The sequence below is a fragment of the Apodemus sylvaticus genome, chromosome 10, assembly GCF_947179515.1.
Source record: "Apodemus sylvaticus chromosome 10, mApoSyl1.1, whole genome shotgun sequence".
Classification (NCBI taxonomy): domain Eukaryota; kingdom Metazoa; phylum Chordata; class Mammalia; order Rodentia; family Muridae; genus Apodemus; species Apodemus sylvaticus.
Genome location: NC_067481.1, coordinates 73,864,636 through 73,886,007, shown reverse-complemented (window position 1 = coordinate 73,886,007; position 21,372 = coordinate 73,864,636). Strand labels below are relative to the sequence as shown.

The 21,372-nt window shown below is 45.4% G+C and overlaps 2 protein-coding genes across 2 annotated transcripts; one reads left to right on the top strand and one right to left on the bottom strand.

Annotated features, from left to right (window-relative positions):
- Positions 1-3,802: 3,802 nt before the first annotated feature.
- Positions 3,803-13,331, bottom strand: Znf454 (zinc finger protein 454). The gene is made up of 3 exons (XM_052195970.1): positions 13,299-13,331; positions 11,544-11,670; positions 3,803-4,929 (listed from the first exon to the last, which is right to left on the bottom strand). The coding sequence occupies exons 1-3, from the start codon at positions 13,329-13,331 to the stop codon at positions 3,803-3,805; spliced, it is 1,287 nt and encodes a 428-aa protein (XP_052051930.1).
- A 3,868-nt stretch (positions 13,332-17,199) lies between these two features.
- On the top strand, positions 17,200-17,712 carry LOC127695371 (ferritin light chain 1-like). Its single transcript, XM_052197468.1, has one exon. The coding sequence runs from the start codon at positions 17,200-17,202 to the stop codon at positions 17,710-17,712; it is 513 nt and encodes a 170-aa protein (XP_052053428.1).
- The last annotated feature ends 3,660 nt before the right edge of the window (positions 17,713-21,372 follow it).

Below are 21,372 nucleotides of genomic sequence, written 5' to 3'. Positions count from 1 at the left end.
GTCTTGAAAGTTCTGGTACTGGTCATTCTGCCACCATGTTAGGGCACATAAGAGGTCAGTCATTAAGACTGCTATATCTAGAAATGGAAGGAATTGCTCTCCCTAGCAACTGCCTTGAGATTAACCTGACCAGCAGGGTGGAGAAAAGCCATTCTCAGTAACTTGATATTAATTCAACTTCTCCAAGAGGGGCTGTCTGGATGAGGGGTGAATCACTACGGACTTCATGTGACCCTTCTAATGAATAAAGAAACCAATCATTGGGCAAGTAGGCAGGACTTCCATCCAGGTCAGAGGCAGGAAGAGAAGAGGCAAGAGAGACATACGGCTTTTGATTGGGGACAGCCGGAGTACAAGATGTAGCTACTAGTGTCTCCCTGGTTTAGATGGCAGATTCACCAGGATTCAACACTGGAGGATTTAGAATTATGTGACTTACAAGATTAGGATTCTAGTTGCACTGAGTGATTGAATTACCACTGATTCTGAACTAAGTTTGTGTAGTGTTTTCTTTCCTTCATGTGGCGGCTCAACTGGGTTCCAGAGAGAAAAAAGTACAGCAGCAAAGCATGGGTTTGCCAGAAGTGCACCCCAAAAGGCGGTGGTGATTTTGGAAGCATGGGGCTGGATGGCCTGCTTTTATCTCATGGAGACTGACTCAGCTCCAAAATCTCTCCACCTAGCTTGCTAAGTTCCCCGCTGTTGCGGGGAAATATTAAAAAAAGAACCCGCCATCTCTCCTGCCCCGCCAGGTCGCAACACCATGTCCTGGCCGGGTCCTGCTCAGTGTGTTCTAGCCACCACTGAGCTACTCTCTCCCAGTTAGCTCCCACATCAGCAGCTGTGTTCTCTCCTCCGCCATCGGCGGACCCACACTCCAGTAACCAAGTAAATCAAAACTCTTAAAGCTTAATTAACCAATCAGATTTATATAGATAATACATTACTGTATAGATGTCTATACAGTAATTTAGAGCCAATTGATAATGATAAAGCCTTAAACCAATTACTCTAACCTTTTGATAATACCATGTCGAACTCCATTTTGCCTCCCTTTCCTTCTCCTCCTACCTCTGGCCCCCCAACTCCTAGCTCCACCTCCCTTTTCCTGTCCAATCACAGGCTTTCCACTGTCCTAATGTGATTGGACATGGAAAATCCTACAACATCTTGCAACAGGAGAACAAACTTATCTCAAGGCTCCAGAGAATGCACACAAGGTGTCAAAGGTGATGTTGAGGTAGTCCCATCAGCCACATAGATAGTTCCTGCTACTTCAAATTAGAAAGAACAGAATGGTTCCCAGGCAATGACTCTTCTAGTCAAGGCACTGCTGATCATCTGATAGATCATAAAGCCACTGACCAGCCAAGCACCACTGTAAGACATTCAAGTTGGCCCAGGTATGACTGGCTATTTACTGCCTTTCTGCCTCTTGAGAAAGAGATGAGCAAATGAATATAATTTCCTGAGCCACACTGGAGGAAGATAAGCTCAGAGAAAGCCACCCTCTAGACTGTCACCAAGATCAGGGGGACTGTCACCCTGATACAGGCTTCAGCCATCTGGAAGTGGCACCTTTGTCATTAACAAAAAGATGAACAGCAAACTTAGAGATGTGACTCTCAAGCTGGACACTTGGGAGGCTGAGGCAGGAGGATTGCCATCAACATGAGGTCATCTTGGACTATGTAGTGGCTTTTTGACAGGCCTGGTTTATAGAGAGCTTGTTTCAAAACGAACGGATGCACAACAAAAAGGAACTTGGAAACTCTTGAGAGACTGAAGGTAAAGGCCAGGGAGGGTTTGTCTGATGAAGGATGGGGTAGGTCACATGGACAGTGCTGAAAGCAGAGTCAGTAGCAGGAAGCAGGGTGCTGCAGGCTAATGCACAATTTGCAGGTCTAGTCATGAGAGACTGCGGATGGAGACGTGAGAACCCAGGAAGTGCCAAGTACTCTCTTGAGACGTCCTTGACATTCCTAAGTGTAACATATGAGCTTTCAGCCCCTTAACAGGGGAGGCTTGCCCGCACAGATGGGCTCTATTTGCTGAAAACTCAATTTAGGTTTTGAGGGTGCCCAAAACTTCCAGGTATGCGCAACAACCTAGAGTGTGACACAATACAGGATATCTTATTTAACTTGGGGGAAGTTCTATAAACGGCACTTCTACAAACCAGGAACTTCCCTCCTGGAAGGAGTTTATTAGCTCTTCCATTTTCAGTGTGAAATGTATTACCACCTCACAGTAGGGCAGACCCCTTCTGTTCCTTGTGGTATGGAAGAGAGTGTCCCCAGGGGCTGCATATATGAAGATGCATGGTTGTTGAGTGCGATTTCTACAAAACATATTGAGGGATTAATGATGAAAGAGCTGCCTTCACGGCTAGCCTGTCACAGCTTTTTGGGCCTGGATCTGACCATAGTCAGAAAATGTCAATGGTCCATCCTTCATCTCAGAACCCATGGAACTGCTCGATATGTTGTTGTTCACCGCTTTCAGAACAATAGAATCTTTAAATAGCTGGATGCTCCATGAACAAAAAGATTATGAACTTTCAAATATGTGAGCAGAAATTATTAGCATTCTGCTTTTTATGGTATACAGAATTAATAACTTCAGATATCTAACCAAAAGCTGGGCGAGGACCCGGATACATGGTTCAATAATATGGGCGTGGCAGATACACTCTAAGGCAGTAGGTACAGAGGACTGACCAGGAACAGGAAATGGGTCAGAGCATCTGAGAACTGGCCTTAGAACCCTCATCTCGTGTCAATTGTATATGGGGAGATGGCAAGTCACAAAAGTAGAAGCGGACAGGAATAGCAACCACAGCCAGATGGTGGGGATCAGGCCCCTTACTCCCGTGAACACTGTGACTTTACTATGGTTTGGAATGGCTAGAGGGTAATGGCTACCATGGAAAAACTCCTACTTAGGTATCTTACCAGGATCATAGTTAGCTGAGGTGGGTACAACTGGGTGATACAGTACCTTTAATGACCTTTGCCTCCAGAAAGAGACCTTCAGTTCTGAAAGCTGGATTTGCGTACAAACTCTAGACTCATGGATCCTGCTGATTTTTGCAATTCTGACTTGCATTATGAATGAGGTCCAGGGTGATGATAACAAGGAAAATGGTGGTAAGAGTTGGAAGTAAGTCAGAAGAAGGTCACGCAAGTCAAATGACCCTTCCTAAAATGCAGGTAAGAAGCAAGGGGCAGGAAGACCCAGGAGATTTGACAAAGGGTAGCTGAACCAGAAGCAGAATCATGAGCTGCTTCTTGTAATGGATGCCTGACTCATGCTTGAGTTATTGATGGCACCTGCTTTGCCCTAGGCCTCAGGGATGAGGGTGAGGAGAGACAAAGGGTCCCATTAAAGACGAAACTCTCTTACATAAGAAAACCTAGGACAAAATGCATAGAGACCATTTCCTTTGCTTCTCAATCTCGAGTTTCATAATTTTATAATTATCTGAACAAACTGTAAATCTGATAAACTGACATTTATGCTTTTAATGAAGTTTCATCTTGGTTCTAGTAGTTAGTAATTCAGGCCAACAAAAAGGCAGTACTATCTAACTGAGGCTGATTGTAGAGTAACGCATGTTCACAATTCATAAGCTTCTCAAGACCTGCGGCATTATGAAACCTGGCTCCCACTAAATACAACCATGATGATAAAAGACTTCATTGTGATTTATTATTATTATTATTGTCGTTGTTGTTATATACTCTCTTCTATTCAATAATTAATGACATCATCCCCACAGCACTTATGAACTGCCTCCCCATCACTTTTCTCCAGTGTGGTGGTGCTTCTGATGCTGAATGAGGTGTGTAGTCTGCTTGAAAGATTTCCCGCATTTGTCACATTTGTAAGGTTTCTCTCCTGTGTGAACCCTCTGGTGTTGAGTGAGGTGTGTACTTCGGATAAAAGCTTTCTCATAGGTTCTGCATTTGTACAGTTTTTCTCTTGTGTGAATTCTCTTATGTTGGGTCAGGGCTGAATGGTCACTGAAGGCTTTCTCACATATGTTACACGTGTAAGGCTTTTCCCCGGTGTGGGTTCTCTGATGCTGTGTTAGGGTTGACTGGTCCCTGAAAGCTTTCTCACACAAGCCACATCTGTGAGGTTTCTCTCCAGTGTGAATTTTCCGATGTCGAGCAAAGGACGAGCTCACCCTGAAGGCCTTGCCACACTCGTTGCATTCGAAGGGTTTCTCCCCAGTGTGGATTCTCTGGTGCTGCAGAAAACTTGTACTCTGATTGAAGGCTTTCCCACACTCATTACATTTATAGGGATTCTTGCCACTGTGAATGTTCTGGTGTTTGGTAAGATGTGCTCTGCAAACAAAAGCTTTGTCACAAATGTTGCATTGGAAAGGTTTCTCTCCGGTATGCATTCTGTGATGGTGGAAAAGGTGTATGTTCTGGATAAGGGCCTTTCCACAAACATTACATTCAAAGGGCTTCTCCCCGCTATGGATTTTCTGGTGGTATGTAAGGGAAGAGCTCACCGAGAAGCCCTTGCCACAGTCTTTGCACTCGTATGGTTTTTCGCCAGTGTGAACTCTTTGGTGATGGATGAGGTGTGTACTCTGGTAGAAGGCTTTCCCGCATTCTCTACATTCATACTGTTTCTCTTTCGTTGGTGTTTTCTGAATTGGGTTGAGTTTTTCAGTATGAAGTTTCTGATGCTTCTTAAGGGTAGACCTCTTAGAGAAGGCTTTTCTGCATTTGCTGCATTCAAAAGCTCTTTTGTTTGCTTGAGATCTCTGACTTTGAATGGGTGCTGAGCTCTCTGTGCAGCCCTTGTCAGACCCCTCGGCTTTCTGCCCACTCAGCTTGGATAGAGTGCCCTGTTGTGGGAGACCCACTTGCTGCAACTTGACCTCCTGACCTTCCTGGAACTGTTGATCTAACAAGTTGGCACACACCCAGTGAGTCTCTCTGGTGGCTCTCTCCTTTGTTATCCATTGCTCTGATTGGTTTTTAGGGATGTCTGCCTTGAGAAAAGTCTTACTCATGGCCATTGTAATCCCTCCTGAAAGATATCGGAAACAGAAGTCTTCTTTTTACTCTGGTGAAACAGCTTGATGGAATAAAACGAGCAGCCACTAACAATGCTAACAAAGAAATGGTAGCTGGAGACTTAAAGGGGTGATGTGAAGGGAAATAGCCAGCGGAATGGCCACAGGAGGATGGCAGGGGCTGATGATGTTGTGCATGAGGCAGAAGTGTTGGGAGCCTGATTTCAGAGCATCTGGGTTGGAATTCTGAGAACAGTTACTTTGTTTGCAACTAAATAGATTTTACTGATTTTCAGAGCTCAAAAAATATCCAATATAGACCACAAAAAATGACTCATGCTTGTAATCCCACCATCATGAGTTTGAGGATAACCTGGGTTAAAGAGTAAGTTTTGGGGGCTGGAGAGATGGCTTAGTGGTTATGAGCATTGGCTGCTCTTCTACAAGATTGAGGTTCAATTCCCAGCACTCACATAGTGGCTGACATCTGTCTATTACTCCAGTTCCAGGGCATTCATGCCCTCTTCTGGCTCTGCATGCACCAAATATGCATGTGGTACATAAACATACACATAGGTAAACACGAACACACTCGCACAGGCACATAAGCATGCATACATGCATGTACACACACACACACACAAATAATGAAATCTTTTAAAATAAGAAATCCTGTCTCAAAAATTCTCTAGAGAGAGAGATATCTCTTGATGGGGGAGGATCTTCGGGGAAGAAAGAAAAACCATGATCAAAATATATTGTATGAAAAAAAATAAAAAAATGAAATGGAAATTTTGGGTTGGGGTTTTTTTTTTTTTGAGACTCAGTTGTGTCATGTGATGTTTTTCTAAAACCTGTCTTATGAGAGGATGTTTTTGCTGAAGCAGCCACATGAGAGGATGTTTTCCTGAGAACAGACATGTGTGTTTTTCTGGAAGCAGTCTGGAAAAAGGGCATGTGATGTTTTGCTAGAGGAGATATTTGAGAGAACATGTGGTGTTTGGAAAGGGTATAAATATAGCCCAACAGACAGTGATGACGCTGTGTAGCATTGGTTCACCTTGCCACTCTTTGCTGACCATTGTTTGTTATGACGTAATAGAGTGAAATGTACCAAAAAACTTCTGGTGATGTTCTGGCAGCTTCTTACCACTTCGTTGTACATGGGCACATGGACAGAGCCTCACATTTTTTTCTGGATCAAACTGCTGTTGCTGATTCGTGAATGTGTTAGTGAGTGGCTTGAGCTCCTGCTACTGACTTATGTGAACTAAACTGCTGATATCCTGACAGTGCAGATTTGAGTCACTCCAAAGGACTATCACTAAACAGGTCCTCATCCTTCCTTGCCTTATTAACCTTTCCTTTCCACTACCTCTGGTGGGTGATAGACTAAAAGGGAGGTTGTTGTATTTCATAAAAAAAAAAAAAAAGCCAAGATATGTTTTGTAGAGCATGGCATGGAGAGGTGGGAGGGGTGACTTGCCAGGCCCATGCTGAGGCATCCCTTCCCCCTGAAGTACCAGCCGTAGGACCAGTATAGTGTAGAACAGAGTTCATATAGGGCATGGGAAGGGGAGTTGAGAAGGAAGTAGAGACAGAGAAAGAGAAAGAGAGAGGCAGAGACAGAGACACAGAGACAGAGGGAGGGAGGGAGAGGCCGGGAACATGGGGGGGGGGCGGGCAGAGAGCTGGAGAAAGAGGTCAGGAAGAGAGAGAGTCAGAGTGAAAAAGGGCAGAGAAAGTGAGGAGAGGCCAAACCGCCCTTTTATAGCGAGCCTGGCCTACCTAGCTCTTACCAGGTAACTGTTGGGCGGAGCCTAGAAGGAATGCCAACAGAGGTTAAGCATTTAAAGTACAGTTATTGACATAGGTTTAAAAAACTATGCCTACAAAGAAATCTCACAAAAATACAATAAAAAACAAATTAAAAATCTCTATGTAGACAATACTATGCTAACAGTGGGAAAAGCAAGCAGGCACATTCCAAGGCTTAAATCACGAGCTTGCTGTAAATGAACACGGTCAAAGCTGAAGCCCATCTCGGCACATCAGAGAGGAATGACTGAAAGCCAAAGGACATGTGGAAAGTGCCAGTACAGTTGCATTGCCAGTAAGGACAGAAAAACGTCTTGTAAAGGCAAACCAGAGACGACAATGACACAACATGCTAAGGGTTAAAAGAACCGAACTGCCAAACTCAAATGAGGAAGTCAACCAAAAAGAGAGGACAACTCCAAAGAGTTAACAGGAAGGTAGATAACTGCCTACTAAATAAACAAATAAAAGGCCGAGCCTACGTCCGAAGGATTCTGCCTGATTAAAAGTAATGTGGGAAACGCACAGCTTTGCGCTCAGTTGGGTCCATGCTAATTCCAACCTTCCATCCAAGAGCTACACCAGTGCAAATTAATCATCTTCACTGGGTAAGGTAGCTGCAGCGTGCACCCATCCTTCTTGCTTTGCAGGACATTAGGGGTCAAACGTGTCAGCAGGCATAAATGCCTAGCCCAAACCACCCCGTGTCACTTCACTGTCAGCTCTCTGCCAGCTCACGGCCCAGAGAGAGACAGAAAATATAAAAAGCAAAGCCATCTATCATGATGGTTTTCTTTCTATGAGTAAAAATAACTGTCTAAGAATGAGTGCTGGCAAGGAATTGAGCAAAGAGAAAGCCTTATTTGCTGCGGGTGGGAGTATAAAGTACAGCCATACGGAAATCAGTAAGGATCTCTCAAAAAAAAAATTAAATATAGACTTACCATATGACACCACTCTCTCACGGCTGAACATATATCCCCAAGCACCCTGCGTCCCACCATAGCCCATCCGTGTTTACTGGTGCTTAATTTTCAATAGTAAAATGGAACCAGCGGAGATGTGCGTCAATAGGTAATGAGGATGAAAATGTGGAAAATACACATAGTGAATTTTATGAAGCCATGCAAGTTTCAGGAAAATGGAAGGTGTTATGGATTGGTCTAAGGCCGCTTGTTTTCTAATGCTAGTTTGTGCTCCCCCAAGAGTAATTGAGTAAGACACTGAGTGGTCCAGCCCCCAGTGAGTTGTGATTGGTAAATAAAATTGCCAACATCTGGGAAGAAGAGACATAGGTGGGGTTTAGGTTTCCTGGGCTTGGGACCACAAAGAAGAAGAGAGTGCGGGAAAGGAAGGAGGAGAAGCCACCATGGCTTAGCCGAGCCACCAAAACACGGCCATGTGGGCTGGTCAATTGGAGTTAAGAGCAGCCGCCATGGAACATAGTAAGTAGTAAGTAATAACTCGAGTTCTCAATAGGAAAGTAGATCCTAACAGCACGGAGGGGAGGGAGCTGCCCAGCTATTGTGCTACTTACGGCTTGTCGTAAGTATAAAGGTGGTGTGCGTGTCTTTCATCTGGGAACTCAATAACTAAAGGTGGGGTAGATGCCCAGGGCGTAGGATATTAAATCATTTTTACTCCAGGAAGGAGAGGGAAAGTATTATATTATTGGAAACAAGCCAAACTCAGAAAAATTATAGGGCAGTGGTGGTGCAAAGCTTCAATTCCAGCACTCAGGAGGCAGAGGCAGGACCATCTCTGAGTTCGAGGCCAGCCTGGTCTACAGAGTTCTGGAACAACCTGGGCCGCAGAGAGAAACCCTGTCTTGAAAAATCAACTAACCAACCAACCAAAGTTACATGTTCTCACACATTATGTCCCGCTCATCATGTTTCCATGTGTTGTATGTGAGCGTGGGTACGGGCTATGAATAAGCAAGAAGGGAGACCACAAGAGGGCGAAAGAAAGGCTGAGAAGGAGCAGGCAAGAGAACACATGGATATAACACGGGAGGGAGGCTGGGGGAGGTGGGCATGAGGGGGAATCAGGGGCAGAGGAGGAGAAGAACATGGGCATCAACAAAACAAATCTTGTTTGAAAATACTATAATGAGGGGGCTGGAGAAATGGCTCTGTGGTTAAGAGCACTGACTGTTCTTCCAGAGGTCCTGAGTTCAATTCCCAGCAACCACATGGTAGCTTACAACTATCTGTAATGAATCAGATGCCTTCTTCTGGTGTGTCTGAAGACAGCGACAGTGTAGTCACATACATGAAATAAATCTTAAAAAAAAAAAGAAAATACAATAATGAAACCTAATGTTGTGTGCGCTAATTAAAACTAACAGTCTATGCCACGCCAAGAGTAATAGGTACAACAATGGAGAAATTTTAATCCAAAACAGCTGAGCAGCCCTTGACTAACATGTCTGGGAACAGTGTTTTGGTTGCTTTTTTTCATTTTGCGATATCTACACATGCATAATGGCTTGTCTTTGGGATGGGACACAAGATTAAATAGGAATGTCCCTTATGTGTATGTATATCTTACACATACAACTGAAGGCAACTATACAGGAGAGGCTCTGTGTCTGAATTTTAATTGTGATCTGTCATCTGAGGTCAGGTGTGGTGGTTTGTCAGTACTTAAAACGTTGGAGATTTTGGGCTGGTAAGATGGCTCAGTGAGTTAAGGCATTTGGTTGACAAACAATAATCTATAGGGATGAGCTAGAGATTTTCTTTATTTCCCTGGACTGGGGATTGAACCTAGGACACCATGTAAGCTACACCACTGAGCTACATCAGTAGTAAGTCAAATACTTTTGTAAATAACTGAAATTTTGAGGTAAGACAGATAAATTCCATCAAACATTGAGTCCTAGACATTTGAGATGGGTAGATATTAGCTATAAAATATAAACCTTTGCCTCTTTCACTGTATTACAGTAAAAAAAGTAAGAGATCTTAACAGATAACTTTATGAGTCAAGTATGGTGGCACATGCCTTTAATCCCAGCACTTGGGAGGCAGAGGCAGGGGATCCTCTGTGAGTCCCAAGTTAGCCTTGTCTATAATAGGGAGTTCCAGGACAGTCAGGGCTATGTAGACTCTGTTTCAAGGGGAAAAAAAGATATTTGATAGCCTGTAACACACTACCGGAAAGTGCACTGTTACAGGATTTTAGGTAAGCAAGGGCGCTTTCTAGAATACTTCAAAGTTAACAGGACTCATCTTTAAGTCAGAAGCTCCAGGGGACTCCACAGGGCAAGCAACAGTTACTGAGCTGTCATGTTCTCCCCATTCCAGGCAGCAAGTCTCACTAGCAGGCACACGCTGCTCTGTGTGTGAGCAACACAGCCAAGAATATGACAGTCCCGGCCTTTCTAGCACGTGTAGCAAGCACCGAGCCTGGCACAGGAGGGCAGCTAAACTCTGGGTGAATATACCTCAACGTGGTTAAAGAACAAGAATGGGGAGAACGTGTGTATTTGCTTCACTAGAACAAAAAGTGCTGTGGCAAGCTCAGAACTGTCTCCAGAGCACCAGAGAGGCTCCTCAATGGGGAAGCACAGGCAGTTCCTGCATGGTGGATATAGGATAGGCCATTCCAACACAGGGATGGGTAAGCAGACTGATAATTTTTTGGGGGGGATTAAATTTTATTTATTTATTTTATGTATAGAAGTATACTATCATCCCTTCAGACACACCAGAAGAGAGCATCAGATCCCATTACAGATGGTTGTGAGCCACCATGTGGTTGCTGGGAAATGAACTCAGGACCTCTGGAGGAGCAATCAGTGCTCTTAACCACTGAGCCATCTCTCCAGTCCCTAGATTGCTAATTTGTGAAAAGTCGTTTTTATTTATGTATATGAACATGTGTGCCGTGTGCCCGTGGAAGGCAGCCGAGGACGCTGGATGCCCTGGGGTGGAGTTATAGACAGTCGTGAGCTGCCCCATATGGGGACTAGGCCCTGAAGCTGGGTCCTCTGGAAGAGGGCGAGGGCTCTTAACAGTTGAGCCTCCTCTCCAGCCACAGACTACAGAGTTGTGTGAAACAAGGAGAGAAGGAAGTCCTCAGGCTTGTACAGAGTCTACCCAGAATCTCAGTTTGGACTGTCCCAGTTGGCTGGGACAACGTGGCTCAGGCATGTCACATTTGCTGAGACCTCAATCAACTTCCCCCACCAACTGGGCTCCTCCCAACATCTCCCACACGCATGGCCCTTACCCAGAACAAAGCCCCCAGGAGCCTCCTCTGACACACATTCTTCCATTTCTTCCAGGGGAAAGAACATATGTGGTTGGGATCCTAAGAGACCTGTTTGTGAAGGAGGAAGAAAAACATGACCTTATTTGTTCATAATTGAGATAAAAGTCCTGTAAAGATGAGACCTGGTCCCCAGAATATTCTAGAAATGGGGATTAGAGAGGAAGGGGAGCATGTTTACAAAATGGGTGGGACAGGATGACTTGAGACCTGACACAGAGAGTCTGTTGCCGCACCCCTCTCACTTGTGACACACCTCCAGACTTCAACAGAGCTCTGGGGACACGAAGGGGGTAGACATATACTGGAAGTGAAGGCAGCAGCATGGGTGAGCACAATTCCAACCCAATCTTTCGTTCAGGGTCCAACAAGTCTCCCAAAGGTGAAGCTGAGTCCCGGTGCTTACCCAGTGAGACCAGGTTACTGTAGTTCTCTAGCATCACATCCTGATACAAGGCCCTCTGGGCAGAGCTCAGCCGACCCCACTCCTCCTGGGTGAAGAGGACAGCCACATCCTTGAAGGTCACCAAGTCCTGTAACAGAGACCAACCAGGGCCTACCACAGAAAAGCTCACACTGGCTGTCTCCACAGCTCTCCTGGGTCAGCGGTCTGCAGGAAGCTGGTGGTCAGGAACAAGCTAGGCTTCTCCTCAGTGTCTTCTAGTGGTTGAGCTTTGGTGCAGAGCAAAGAACCAAGAAACACTGACTGAAGTGAAGCAAGGAGTAGATTTACTAAGGACCATCGCTCATCTCTGGTTTCTGACACAGCTAATCTGACACAGCTAATGAACCTGGTACATTGTATATCCCTACGCTCTCCTGCCTGATGGCAGCCAAAGGACAGCAGCCTGTGAACAACACGAATGGTGCTTAACCGCCAAGCCTCGATGTGGCTCGTCCCTCCAAGGTCATGTGCCTGTTGCCCAGTGTGAGTGTGTTGGGAAGTGGGACACCTTTAGAGGTGGGGATTTATATGGGGCACAAGTAGGTTCCATTCTCTGAAGGGTTCAATGCATATCTTGTAGGCCTGGGAGGAACGGGGCAGGTCTCTCTAGATGGCGGCACCTATTAAGAGCAGCACATTGGTATAAAGTGGATTTAACACCTTGGCCCTCTTTTCTTTCCTCTCACCACGCCCCACGCCCCATGCCCCACACCCTTCTCTGTCCTGCCATGCGGTGCCATTGACCTCATATGACACAGCCTAGATGCTTGCAACACAGGCTGCACAATCTTAGATGTTCAGCCTCTCAATAAAGCTCTTTTGATTCCAAAAATAAAAAGAGAATGTGCGGTCAGCAAGCTGGAACTGGTTGGCAGTTTACCCAGTTTCTTAACCTCCCGTACTTTCCTGTCTTAGAAAGGTAAAGACTTAAAAGTAAAGGAATTAGAACAGGTTTAGAACTTAATGAGACTGGTACAACCCAGAATACATTTTAGATTAGACAGGCTCTCCATATAGCCCAGGTTGGCCTTCAACTTTCAAACTTGCTGCAGTCTTCAAAGTATTATGATTACAGGTATAAGCCACCATGCCCCACTCTGTGAGTGTGTGTGTGTGTGTGTGTGTGTGTGTGTGTGTGAGAGAGAGAGAGAGAGAGAGAGAGAGAGAGAGAGAGAGAGAGAGAGAGAGAGAGAATGAACTTAGGGCCCTATACATGCCAACCAAGTATTCTACCACAAGGCTATCCCCCTAGCCTGTAGAGGTAGAGTTCTTCAATTATTTTTTACTAATATTATACATTCTTCTTAAACAAAAGTTATATTTTATCTTTAAAAGAAATCAATAAATAAGTGAATTCTAGAAAAACCCATGTTCCCAGGAAACAGTTCAAATTCCTTCTTTTAGCTCCTACGTCAGTTCCTGCCCCTATCATTTTGGCCCAATATCTTACTGGCTACCAGAAGTGGAAAGGTTTCAATTTCATACTAACCTAGAACCCTGTCCAGCTGTGCAACTCATGCCTTTCAGAAAGCTCTAAAGCTCACTAGGAGGAGATGTGTGGTGAGGGGACCACCTGGGGTCAGGACTTTGAGGGAGACTGGAGAGGGAGCTTCTGGTTAGAGCCAACAACATGTGCCCTTCAAATCAAGAACACAAGTGAGGGTACAGGGGGATGACCCTGGACAGTGATGACTCACACGACTCCTCCCCACTCACCTGGACCAGGGTTGGGAAGTGACTGACCGCCATTCCTTTTCTCTGGTGGGCTGAGGAACATTGAGCAGGGAGGAGGCTGGGGAGAAGCTTTACGACTGTGGGGTTCTTCTGGCTAGAAGCATCTGCACAGCTGTGATGAGAGGGCCGGGGCAAAGGTCACAGGGATGCACCTCAACATTCATATCCTGGCATCCTCAGTACCCCCAAAGCAATGAGTTCTTTGTTCTGTTTGCTCCCAGTGCCCTTCTCCCCTTGCAGGTAGCTGTCCTTGCCTAATCTATAAAATGAATGCCCCCCCCCCCCCCGCCGTGCCGTTTCTCCTTTGCATCTTTCCTTTAGTCAGATCCTGCATGTCTTCCCGTTTTGTGTGGCTTTGGCTTTCCCCTGCAGAAAGCTTGTCCAGCCCAGTTCTCAAACTCTACCCATTCTCTGTCCTTTCCCTACAGCTTTGCTTTGGAGTCTTAAGACACTATTTCCTCCTGGGACAGCTTGATCCCAACCAGAGGGAAGGAGGAGGGAAAGAGCTGACTGACTTCTTTCTCCTGAAAGATCTTCACCTTAGAAGCCTTGCAGCCAATCTGTTGTGGGGCTTAAGGATTCTCCTTCTCTTGGGTTGGTTTACGTGACCAGGAGTTAAAGGCAGTGTATTTATTTGCTTGGTGTGTGTGTGTGTGTGTGTGGGGGGGGGGGGGTGTTTCGGGTGGGATAGTGTACGGGGTTCGGGGAGGGGACCGGGGAGAAGGAATCATTCACATAAGTCACCCTCCACAGTTTTGTCAAGTGCAGAGGGCTGCACTGAAGGTGTCCTGTACTCAAGTTCTTCAGAGAACTTGGAGCCACACTAGGAATAGACCCAAAGGCTGGACGCAACTGTATTTTCGAGTTTGTTGCAAGATAAGCTAGAGATCCCAACCCACCCTGTTCCACATGTAATCAGGTTCGGATCCCTCAGCTCGACCACAAGACTGCTTGGCTGGTCCTTTCTGTGTGGAGTCAAATCTCAGAACATGCGCTGCAAAGTTAAGGGCATGGGATCCATACCTTCTAAAACAGACAACAAACCACCCTTAGTCTGCGTCCCCTCCGTTCTCACTCCCAGACCTGACCTTCGGTCTCTGGACACTGCAGGTCCCCGTGGGGCTTCCTTTAGAAGCTTGTCCACTGCAGCGACAGAGCATAGCCTCGACAGGGCAACCAGGACGCAAAGAGCTGGAGCCTACTGCTTGACGCGGAGCCGCGCCTGCGCGTTCGTTCAGGAGCCAAGAAGCCTAATTTCCACAAATGTCCCTGCTGCAGCACTTAGGTTTTTGGACTCCTTTCCCCAGAGGGAGACCAGGAGCAAAAAGTGATAAAGTGCGCCTGCGCTGAGTCGCTTTGCAGGAAAAACTACAATTCCCAGAAGCCTCTACGGGTCACTGAATTAAAATTCTATCCTATCCCTAGGCAGACAAGTGATCTTGTCCTGTGCAGACAACATGAATCGCTGCTGTGAAATAAGGTCCAGGATGCTGTTATCAAGGGAACTAGACCCTAGAATCTGCAAACAAAACCAGGGAACGTCCAGGAACTTCATAGTAGTGCCAAGCAGCAGAGAAAGGGCTGAAAAGACGGTCATGATCGCGCACTCCCGACCTGTGCTACTGCCTTTGTCTGAGCTGGACAGGGGAGGCGAGGTAGTCCCTGAGTGCTGTGAGGGTTGGGGCAGCCGGCCTGCTGGAAAGAGAGCGAAGGCTCTGGAAGTTTCTACAACGTAAACAAGTCTCTCTGGGATGGTATAAAGTTTGGATTTACTTCAGATGAATGTATTTTGCGGGGGCCTCTGACTATGAAGCAATGTACCAGGACCTCTCCCTGAAGAGTCTAGTTGCCTGTGATTATGTAATAAGTGTTCACGAAGCAACTTTCTTTCTTTCTTTCTTTCTTTCTTTCTTTCTTTCTTTCTTTCTTTCTTTCTTTCTTTCTTTCTTTCTTCCTTCCTTCCTTCCTTCCTTCCTTCCTTTCTTTCTTTCTTTAATATTTTTTGATTTATTTATTTTATGTATATGAGTACACACCAAAAGAGGGCACCAGATCCCATTACAGATGGTTGTGAGCCACCTTGTGGTTGCTAGGAATTGAACTCAGAACCTCTGGAAGAGCAGTCAGTGTTCTTAACCGCCGCCGACCCACCTCTCCAGCTCCTGTGGAGCAACTTTCTTGTTGGTAAAAAAGTAAAACAAATTCCATTTTAAAAATATGATCTTAGATTGACACTTATGGGATTGCTGGCCACCCTTTAGGATGCAATGCCAGTGACTCTGTCCTGGGCTTTAAAGATACCATCCTCTCACTTAGGGCAAACATATATAGGTCCAGGCACTGAGCAGAGAGTGGAGAAACAGAGTGAACCCTGCACTGAAGATTGGTGAGACTAGGGAAGGTGGTCCATCAAAAAGAAATATTCATCGAGGAGTGAATGACAGGACAGCAGAGCTGTGTTAGGGGGGTTTCAGAATGAGAAGGGGCAGGGTGTTTGGGAGAATTGACTGTCCCAGGAAGAGCTGCCCACAAAGATTTTGGCTTAGGGTATTTGATGCTAAGCAAGACCAGCATGTTCGCCAGGAACAGGGAAAGAAAAGAGGGCTCTAGGTGACAGTGTGTGTGACTCTGAGGTTCTGACCCCATGGTAGGAATGTGGATTCATTTTGTGTGTGAGAGGAAAGCAATGGAAGTTCCAAGTGGACAGATGAACACATCTGTACAGACTGGTCAGTTCTGGGCAGGACAGATTCAGGGTGAGAGCTAGGGATGGCCGTAGGACAGTGACACTGCATCTGCTGACTTGATTCCTAACAATCAATACTCACCCAAAACAACAGCAAAATAAACCAAAACCCAGACCATGGTGTGGTTGAGGGGGAGAAAGTACACTAGACCTGGAGGTTTCTGCAACAGGCAGAGTGTGGCATCCCCTCCCTCCGTCACATACCTCTTGTAAGGTTGGGATGATTGCTTTGTGCACTGTGTGAAGACTGCCTTTGTATTATTCAAAAGTCGAGTTCTGGACCAGCAGAGATCAGAGTACAGGGCAGACTTTGGTATTGTTAAGCACCACCTGTTTTTGTAAACATCCTCCAACATCTTCCGAATGGTTTAATAAAGAATTGAATAGCCTATAGCAGAGGAGGATATGATAGGCAGAACTTCCAGGCAGAGCTAAGAACTCTGGGAGAGCGTCTCAGGAGTGAGCTTCGTCAATGAGACTCAGAGGAGAGATTCTTCAGTCATTCTTAGGAGAGGGAATGTTCTCCATCCAGACATGGAGGAAGGCAGACATATAAAACTGAGGAGAGGTAACCAGTTACATGGTAGAGTGTAGACTAACGTAAGTGGGTTAGTTTAAGATGTAAGAGCTAGCTGTGAACAAGGAAGCTAAAGGCTGAAGGTTTCACAATAAAAGATCCTCATGGCATTACCAGGAAGCTGTTGGGTTATAGTTAATCTAATTAGTTATTTTCTATGACATTTGCTTTGGGAGCCTAGTGGTTCTCCTAGGAGCTGTGGGTTCTGGAGACACATTAGTAAATTTAGACATCAGTTTCCAGATGTATGACAATGACACAGCATTTGCACTAGCTGTGTTGGGCAGTTTCCTAAGCACTTTGTTATCTAAAACAACTGAAAGCACTAAGGTTTACATTATTAAGAAAGGAAGAAACAGGCACAGGCCTTGGAGGTCCTGTGGATCTGTGTCTTTCTTCAACAGCGTTTGGACAGAACAGACTCCGGGGAATCCCACTTTAGCTTCCAGCTGCCTTACACGTCTTTCCAGTTGCAGCCTCCGGGACCATTTCCTTGCTGCCTTCAGCTCCAAGTCCAGCTGGCACCCTCTGCGCAGTCAGCCCCATACTCCGGATCAGCCATGACCTCTCAGATTCGCCAGAATTATTCCTCCAAAGTGGAAGCTGCCGTGAACCTCCTGGTCCACTCACACCTGCCGGCCTCCTACACCTACCTCTCTCTGGGCTTCCTTTTTGAGTGGGATGACGTGGCTCTGAAGGGCGTAGGCCACTTCTTCCGAGAATTGGCAGAGGAGAAGCGGGAGGGCACCGAGCGTCTCCTCAAGATGCGGAATGATTGTGGGAGCTGTGCAGTCTTCCAGGATGTGCAGAAGCCATCTCAAGATGAATGGGGTAAAATCCAGGAGGCCATGGAAGCTGCCTTGGCCCTGGAGAGGAAACTGAGCCAGGCCCTCTCAGATCTGTATGCCCTGGGTTCTGATCACACAGACCCTCATCTCTGTGACTTCTTGGAAAGCCACTTCCTGGATGAGGAGGTGAAGCTCATCAAGAAGATGGGCGGCCACTTGGCCAACCTCCGCAGGGTGGCGGGGCCACAGCCAGCACAGACCAGCGTCCCCCAGGCATCTCTTTGAGAGGGCGCCTCACTCTCCTGACTAGGAGGACTCTGGGCCTTCCAAGGGGCTCCCCACTCTGCTCTGCACCAGCCCTCCTCAGGACCTTCACCTGAAGGAACCCTCAGTCCCCTAGGCAGCGTCGTAACTGCTCTGGAGCCTCTCTCAAGTCTTGGGCCACGTAAAAATAAAGCTTTTTGAGATGGGGCGGGGGGGGAGGGGTGTGTGGATAAAAGGAGGAAACAGTCACTGATTATCAAGACTTCTTCAATAAGTAAGTGGGACCAAAATCTCACTCTTGCTGATGGAGAAAGGAACAAAGGCATCCATACTGTGTGCCTAGGCTAGTTAGGAGGAGAGATGTCTTTCAACATTTTTAATGAAAGTAGAGAAACTGCCATTTATCTGATTCTTTCTCCCGGGGCTTGTGGAAGTCATTAGGGAATGAACATCCTATGGGTAGCCTTCTGCGCATATTGTGTGGGTGTGGATGTGCTCCCAGGCACCCACTGTGCAGATCACACACATAGATGGGCACAACCTCTCAACAGCCCTGGACTGTTGCTCGGATGGTAGAGTGCTTGTGAGGGCAGGTGATTTTGATATCTAGTATAACTACAACCTGGGAAGCAGAGACAGGCAGCGCATTGAGCTCAACAGCAGCCCAGATGAGACCGTCTTAAAGATTAAAACAACCAAAAACCAACTTTTTCCTCAAATGGCTCTATCTAGGAGTCCCTTATGAGCTTGCCTTACTGTTCCCAGCATTCACCAGCCCATTTCCCTCATGGATTTTCTTTTATTAGGATCCAGGCTCAAAAAGCAAGGGGTTGGGAGACACCAAAACTGTTTTCCTGTCTGTTACCCCTATGAGTTGTGGATATGGAAGTTTATATTGCCATGGGCCACCCTAGCCAGATGTGGGGGTCCCTGGGATGAAGGTCCTCGAAGTCCAGGTGGGTAAGGATTCAGCGGTGACAAACAGAAACACACATAGGCAGTTTGGATTTGGTTTTGGTTTGGTTTGGTTTGGTTTTTTTTTGTTTGTTTGTTTGTTTGTTTTTGTTTTTTTTTTTTTGTTGTTGTTGTTTTGTTTTTGTTTTTGAGACAGGGTTTCTCTGTATAGCCGTGGCTGTCAACCAGACTGGCCTCGAACTTAGAAATCCACCTGCCTCTGCCTCCCAGAGTGCTGGGATTACAGGCATGTGCCACCACATAGGCAGTTTAAATCTGAGTGTATTTTGTAGCTCTCAATCAGGGGATTTTATACATTAAAAACCAAACATAACAACTCTTAGAAACTGTGTCCAGTGAAACAATCACTAAGACCAACAAAAATCATTTGGCACAATAAAATACAAAAATCATCCAAGCATTACAACTCTGAAACTATGTATTCAGTGAATCACAAACAGAACAGGTAACATTATTATTAATATAAATCATCAAAATATAACAATTCTAAAAGGATATATTCAGTGGGGCAGTTGTCCAAGGTTAGTGGCATATTTCTAAGAGCAGGTTAATAAATCTTTATGGTCACTTATTGTTTAACATCTTCAATGCATAAATTTAAATTACTTTAGTTCTTTCTAATTAAGGTTTTCTTTACCATATACCAAAACCCACCTCTGATGACACATGTATAGCCATATGAAATTTTATTGTTGGGAAAGTTTTTATCTATCATAATAATTTTGTAAATGATTTAAAAAGTAAAGCGTTGCTTTCCCCGGAGATAAGGTCATGTTTGTGACTCGTCTCAAGGGTGGCTTTGTACCCATTATTTTTCCTTAAGTTCTTGACCTAGGCTACCAGGAACCTGTAACTAAGAAAAGAAGTGAAAGAGAACAAAATAGAAAAATTTCCATGAGAACTACAGCTGAATATGTTTTCTCCGGCCGAGAGTCCAACAATCCGTTCCAGGAGACCTCCTTCCTTTGAAGTCTAATGCCTCAGTCTGTAGAACTTGTCACACAGATTCTGCTGAGGGTTGGTGTGGCATTATATAAGACCAATCTGACTTCTGCAGGACTGGCTACTACTTAGTTCCTAGTGCTGAGTTGCAGAGCCTATGAACAAGTCTTTTGTGTTTTGCATTAGGGTGCAACATCTAAAGGAAGACGTTGCTTCATTTCCTGTCACTTTGACTGCTCTCAAAAAACTAAACTCCCAGAATTTCCTAGATGTATTGGTTTTATTGGGGTGGGATTTGCCATTTTTTCATTGTTCCTGTTGCTCTACTCTCAGTTGGCTCACTCCCTTGGGCACCCCAAAGTAGGGGCTACTTATCAGCAGGGACCAGGAGTTCTCCATCCTCTGTCCTGTGAATATGGCTCAGTGGTTAAGAGTACTGACTGAGCTTCTGAAGGTCATGAGTTCAAATCCCAGCACCCACATGGTGGCTCACAACCATCTGTAGTGAGATCTGATGCCCTCTTCTGGAAAAAAGCTACAGTGTACTCACATATAATAAATAAATAAATAAATCTTAAAAAGAAAAAGAAAAAAAAGAGAAATGTTTGTAGTTAAGTTATTGTTCTAGTCAGGTATTGTGGGCAGAGTTGAATTCATGCCAATTAGTGTAAATATAGGTAATTAGTGTAAATATAGGCAATTAGTGTAAATATAAGTGGATTCCTACCTCACCTATATCCTAAGCAGTCAGCTTCCAGGGTTGTCGGTGTTCAGCATGACCTTGGATGATCTCAAGAAAGAGCCACTATAGGATGAACTTGGGCTTTTCAGAAGCAGCCTGTGTCAGGGTCCAAGAATTGCTGAAGGAAGACCCCAGACTCAAATAATATGCAAGGGCAAACAAAGAGAGATAACCAGCATTATGGGGTCAGTCATTCCTCAAAATGGTGATGCCCTGAGAGGCTCTCAGGCCCCTTTTATGCAGGGGTAGGGGGCTTTTCCAGAAGGAGTAGGTAACCTCTAATATGATTGGTAGGGGGCAAAGCAGTGACAGCAGCACCATTTTGATTGGTTACTGTGTTAGCTTCTCTATATTTGGTGATATATTGAAGAATGTTGGAAACCAACCTAGTTCTGGCCTTGTTATCTCCTCCAGCTACATATTCCAGGACCTCACTCAGCTCCAGATTTATCCTCCCTAAGTCAGGGCCAGAGCTAAGTGGAGGCCTATTGTCAGTGGCTTCTTCCAAAGAGCCCACTATGCTTCCCGGAGAACTGAAATATTTTTATCCCCAAGTTTTTGAACCTTTCAGGTGGATCAGCCTCTGATGGACTGAACTCCCCACTTTGCCAAGCCTCTGCATTGTTACACAAAGGTGCCTTTAGCGAGACAATTCCTGCATACCAAAACATCTTATCTCATTTAGGAGTTTTCTGAGGGAACCATTACATAAGCAATTATTCTCAGACATGCAAAACTTTTTGGTTTGCCAGGTATGTCTTGGGACAAAGTTATGCCAAGCTTTCGTGATTTGTTCAGGAAGAGCAACTCCATAAATTTCAAGTAACAATCACTAGTTACGATGGTTGTTTCAAAGTCTACAAAGGCTACCTAGTCCTACTGCTCCAGAATTCATGCCAGATATGGGTATGCTAAAATTCAGCTATGCAGGCTGCCTTCCCTTTTTCGTTTCTTCAGGTAAAAGTAATTTTTATTTTCCAGAGCAATTGTTGCTTCAGAGGCTTACTACCTCCATCTGTTAA

Excerpts from the sequence above, each read along its gene's own strand:
- Znf454 (XM_052195970.1), bottom strand. The coding sequence starts at position 13,331 with ATGGCGGTCAGTCACTTCCCAACCCTGGTCCAG. Across the intron at positions 11,671-13,298 it reads ACTTCCCAACCCTGGTCCAG|GACTTGGTGACCTTCAAGGA; the intron begins GTGAGTGGGGAG and ends TCTCTGTTACAG. Across the intron at positions 4,930-11,543 it reads CAGTAACCTGGTCTCACTGG|ATCAACAGTTCCAGGAAGGT; the intron begins GTAAGCACCGGG and ends CCAACTTGTTAG.
- LOC127695371 (XM_052197468.1), top strand. The coding sequence starts at position 17,200 with ATGACCTCTCAGATTCGCCAGAATTATTCCTCCAAAGTGGAAGCTGCC.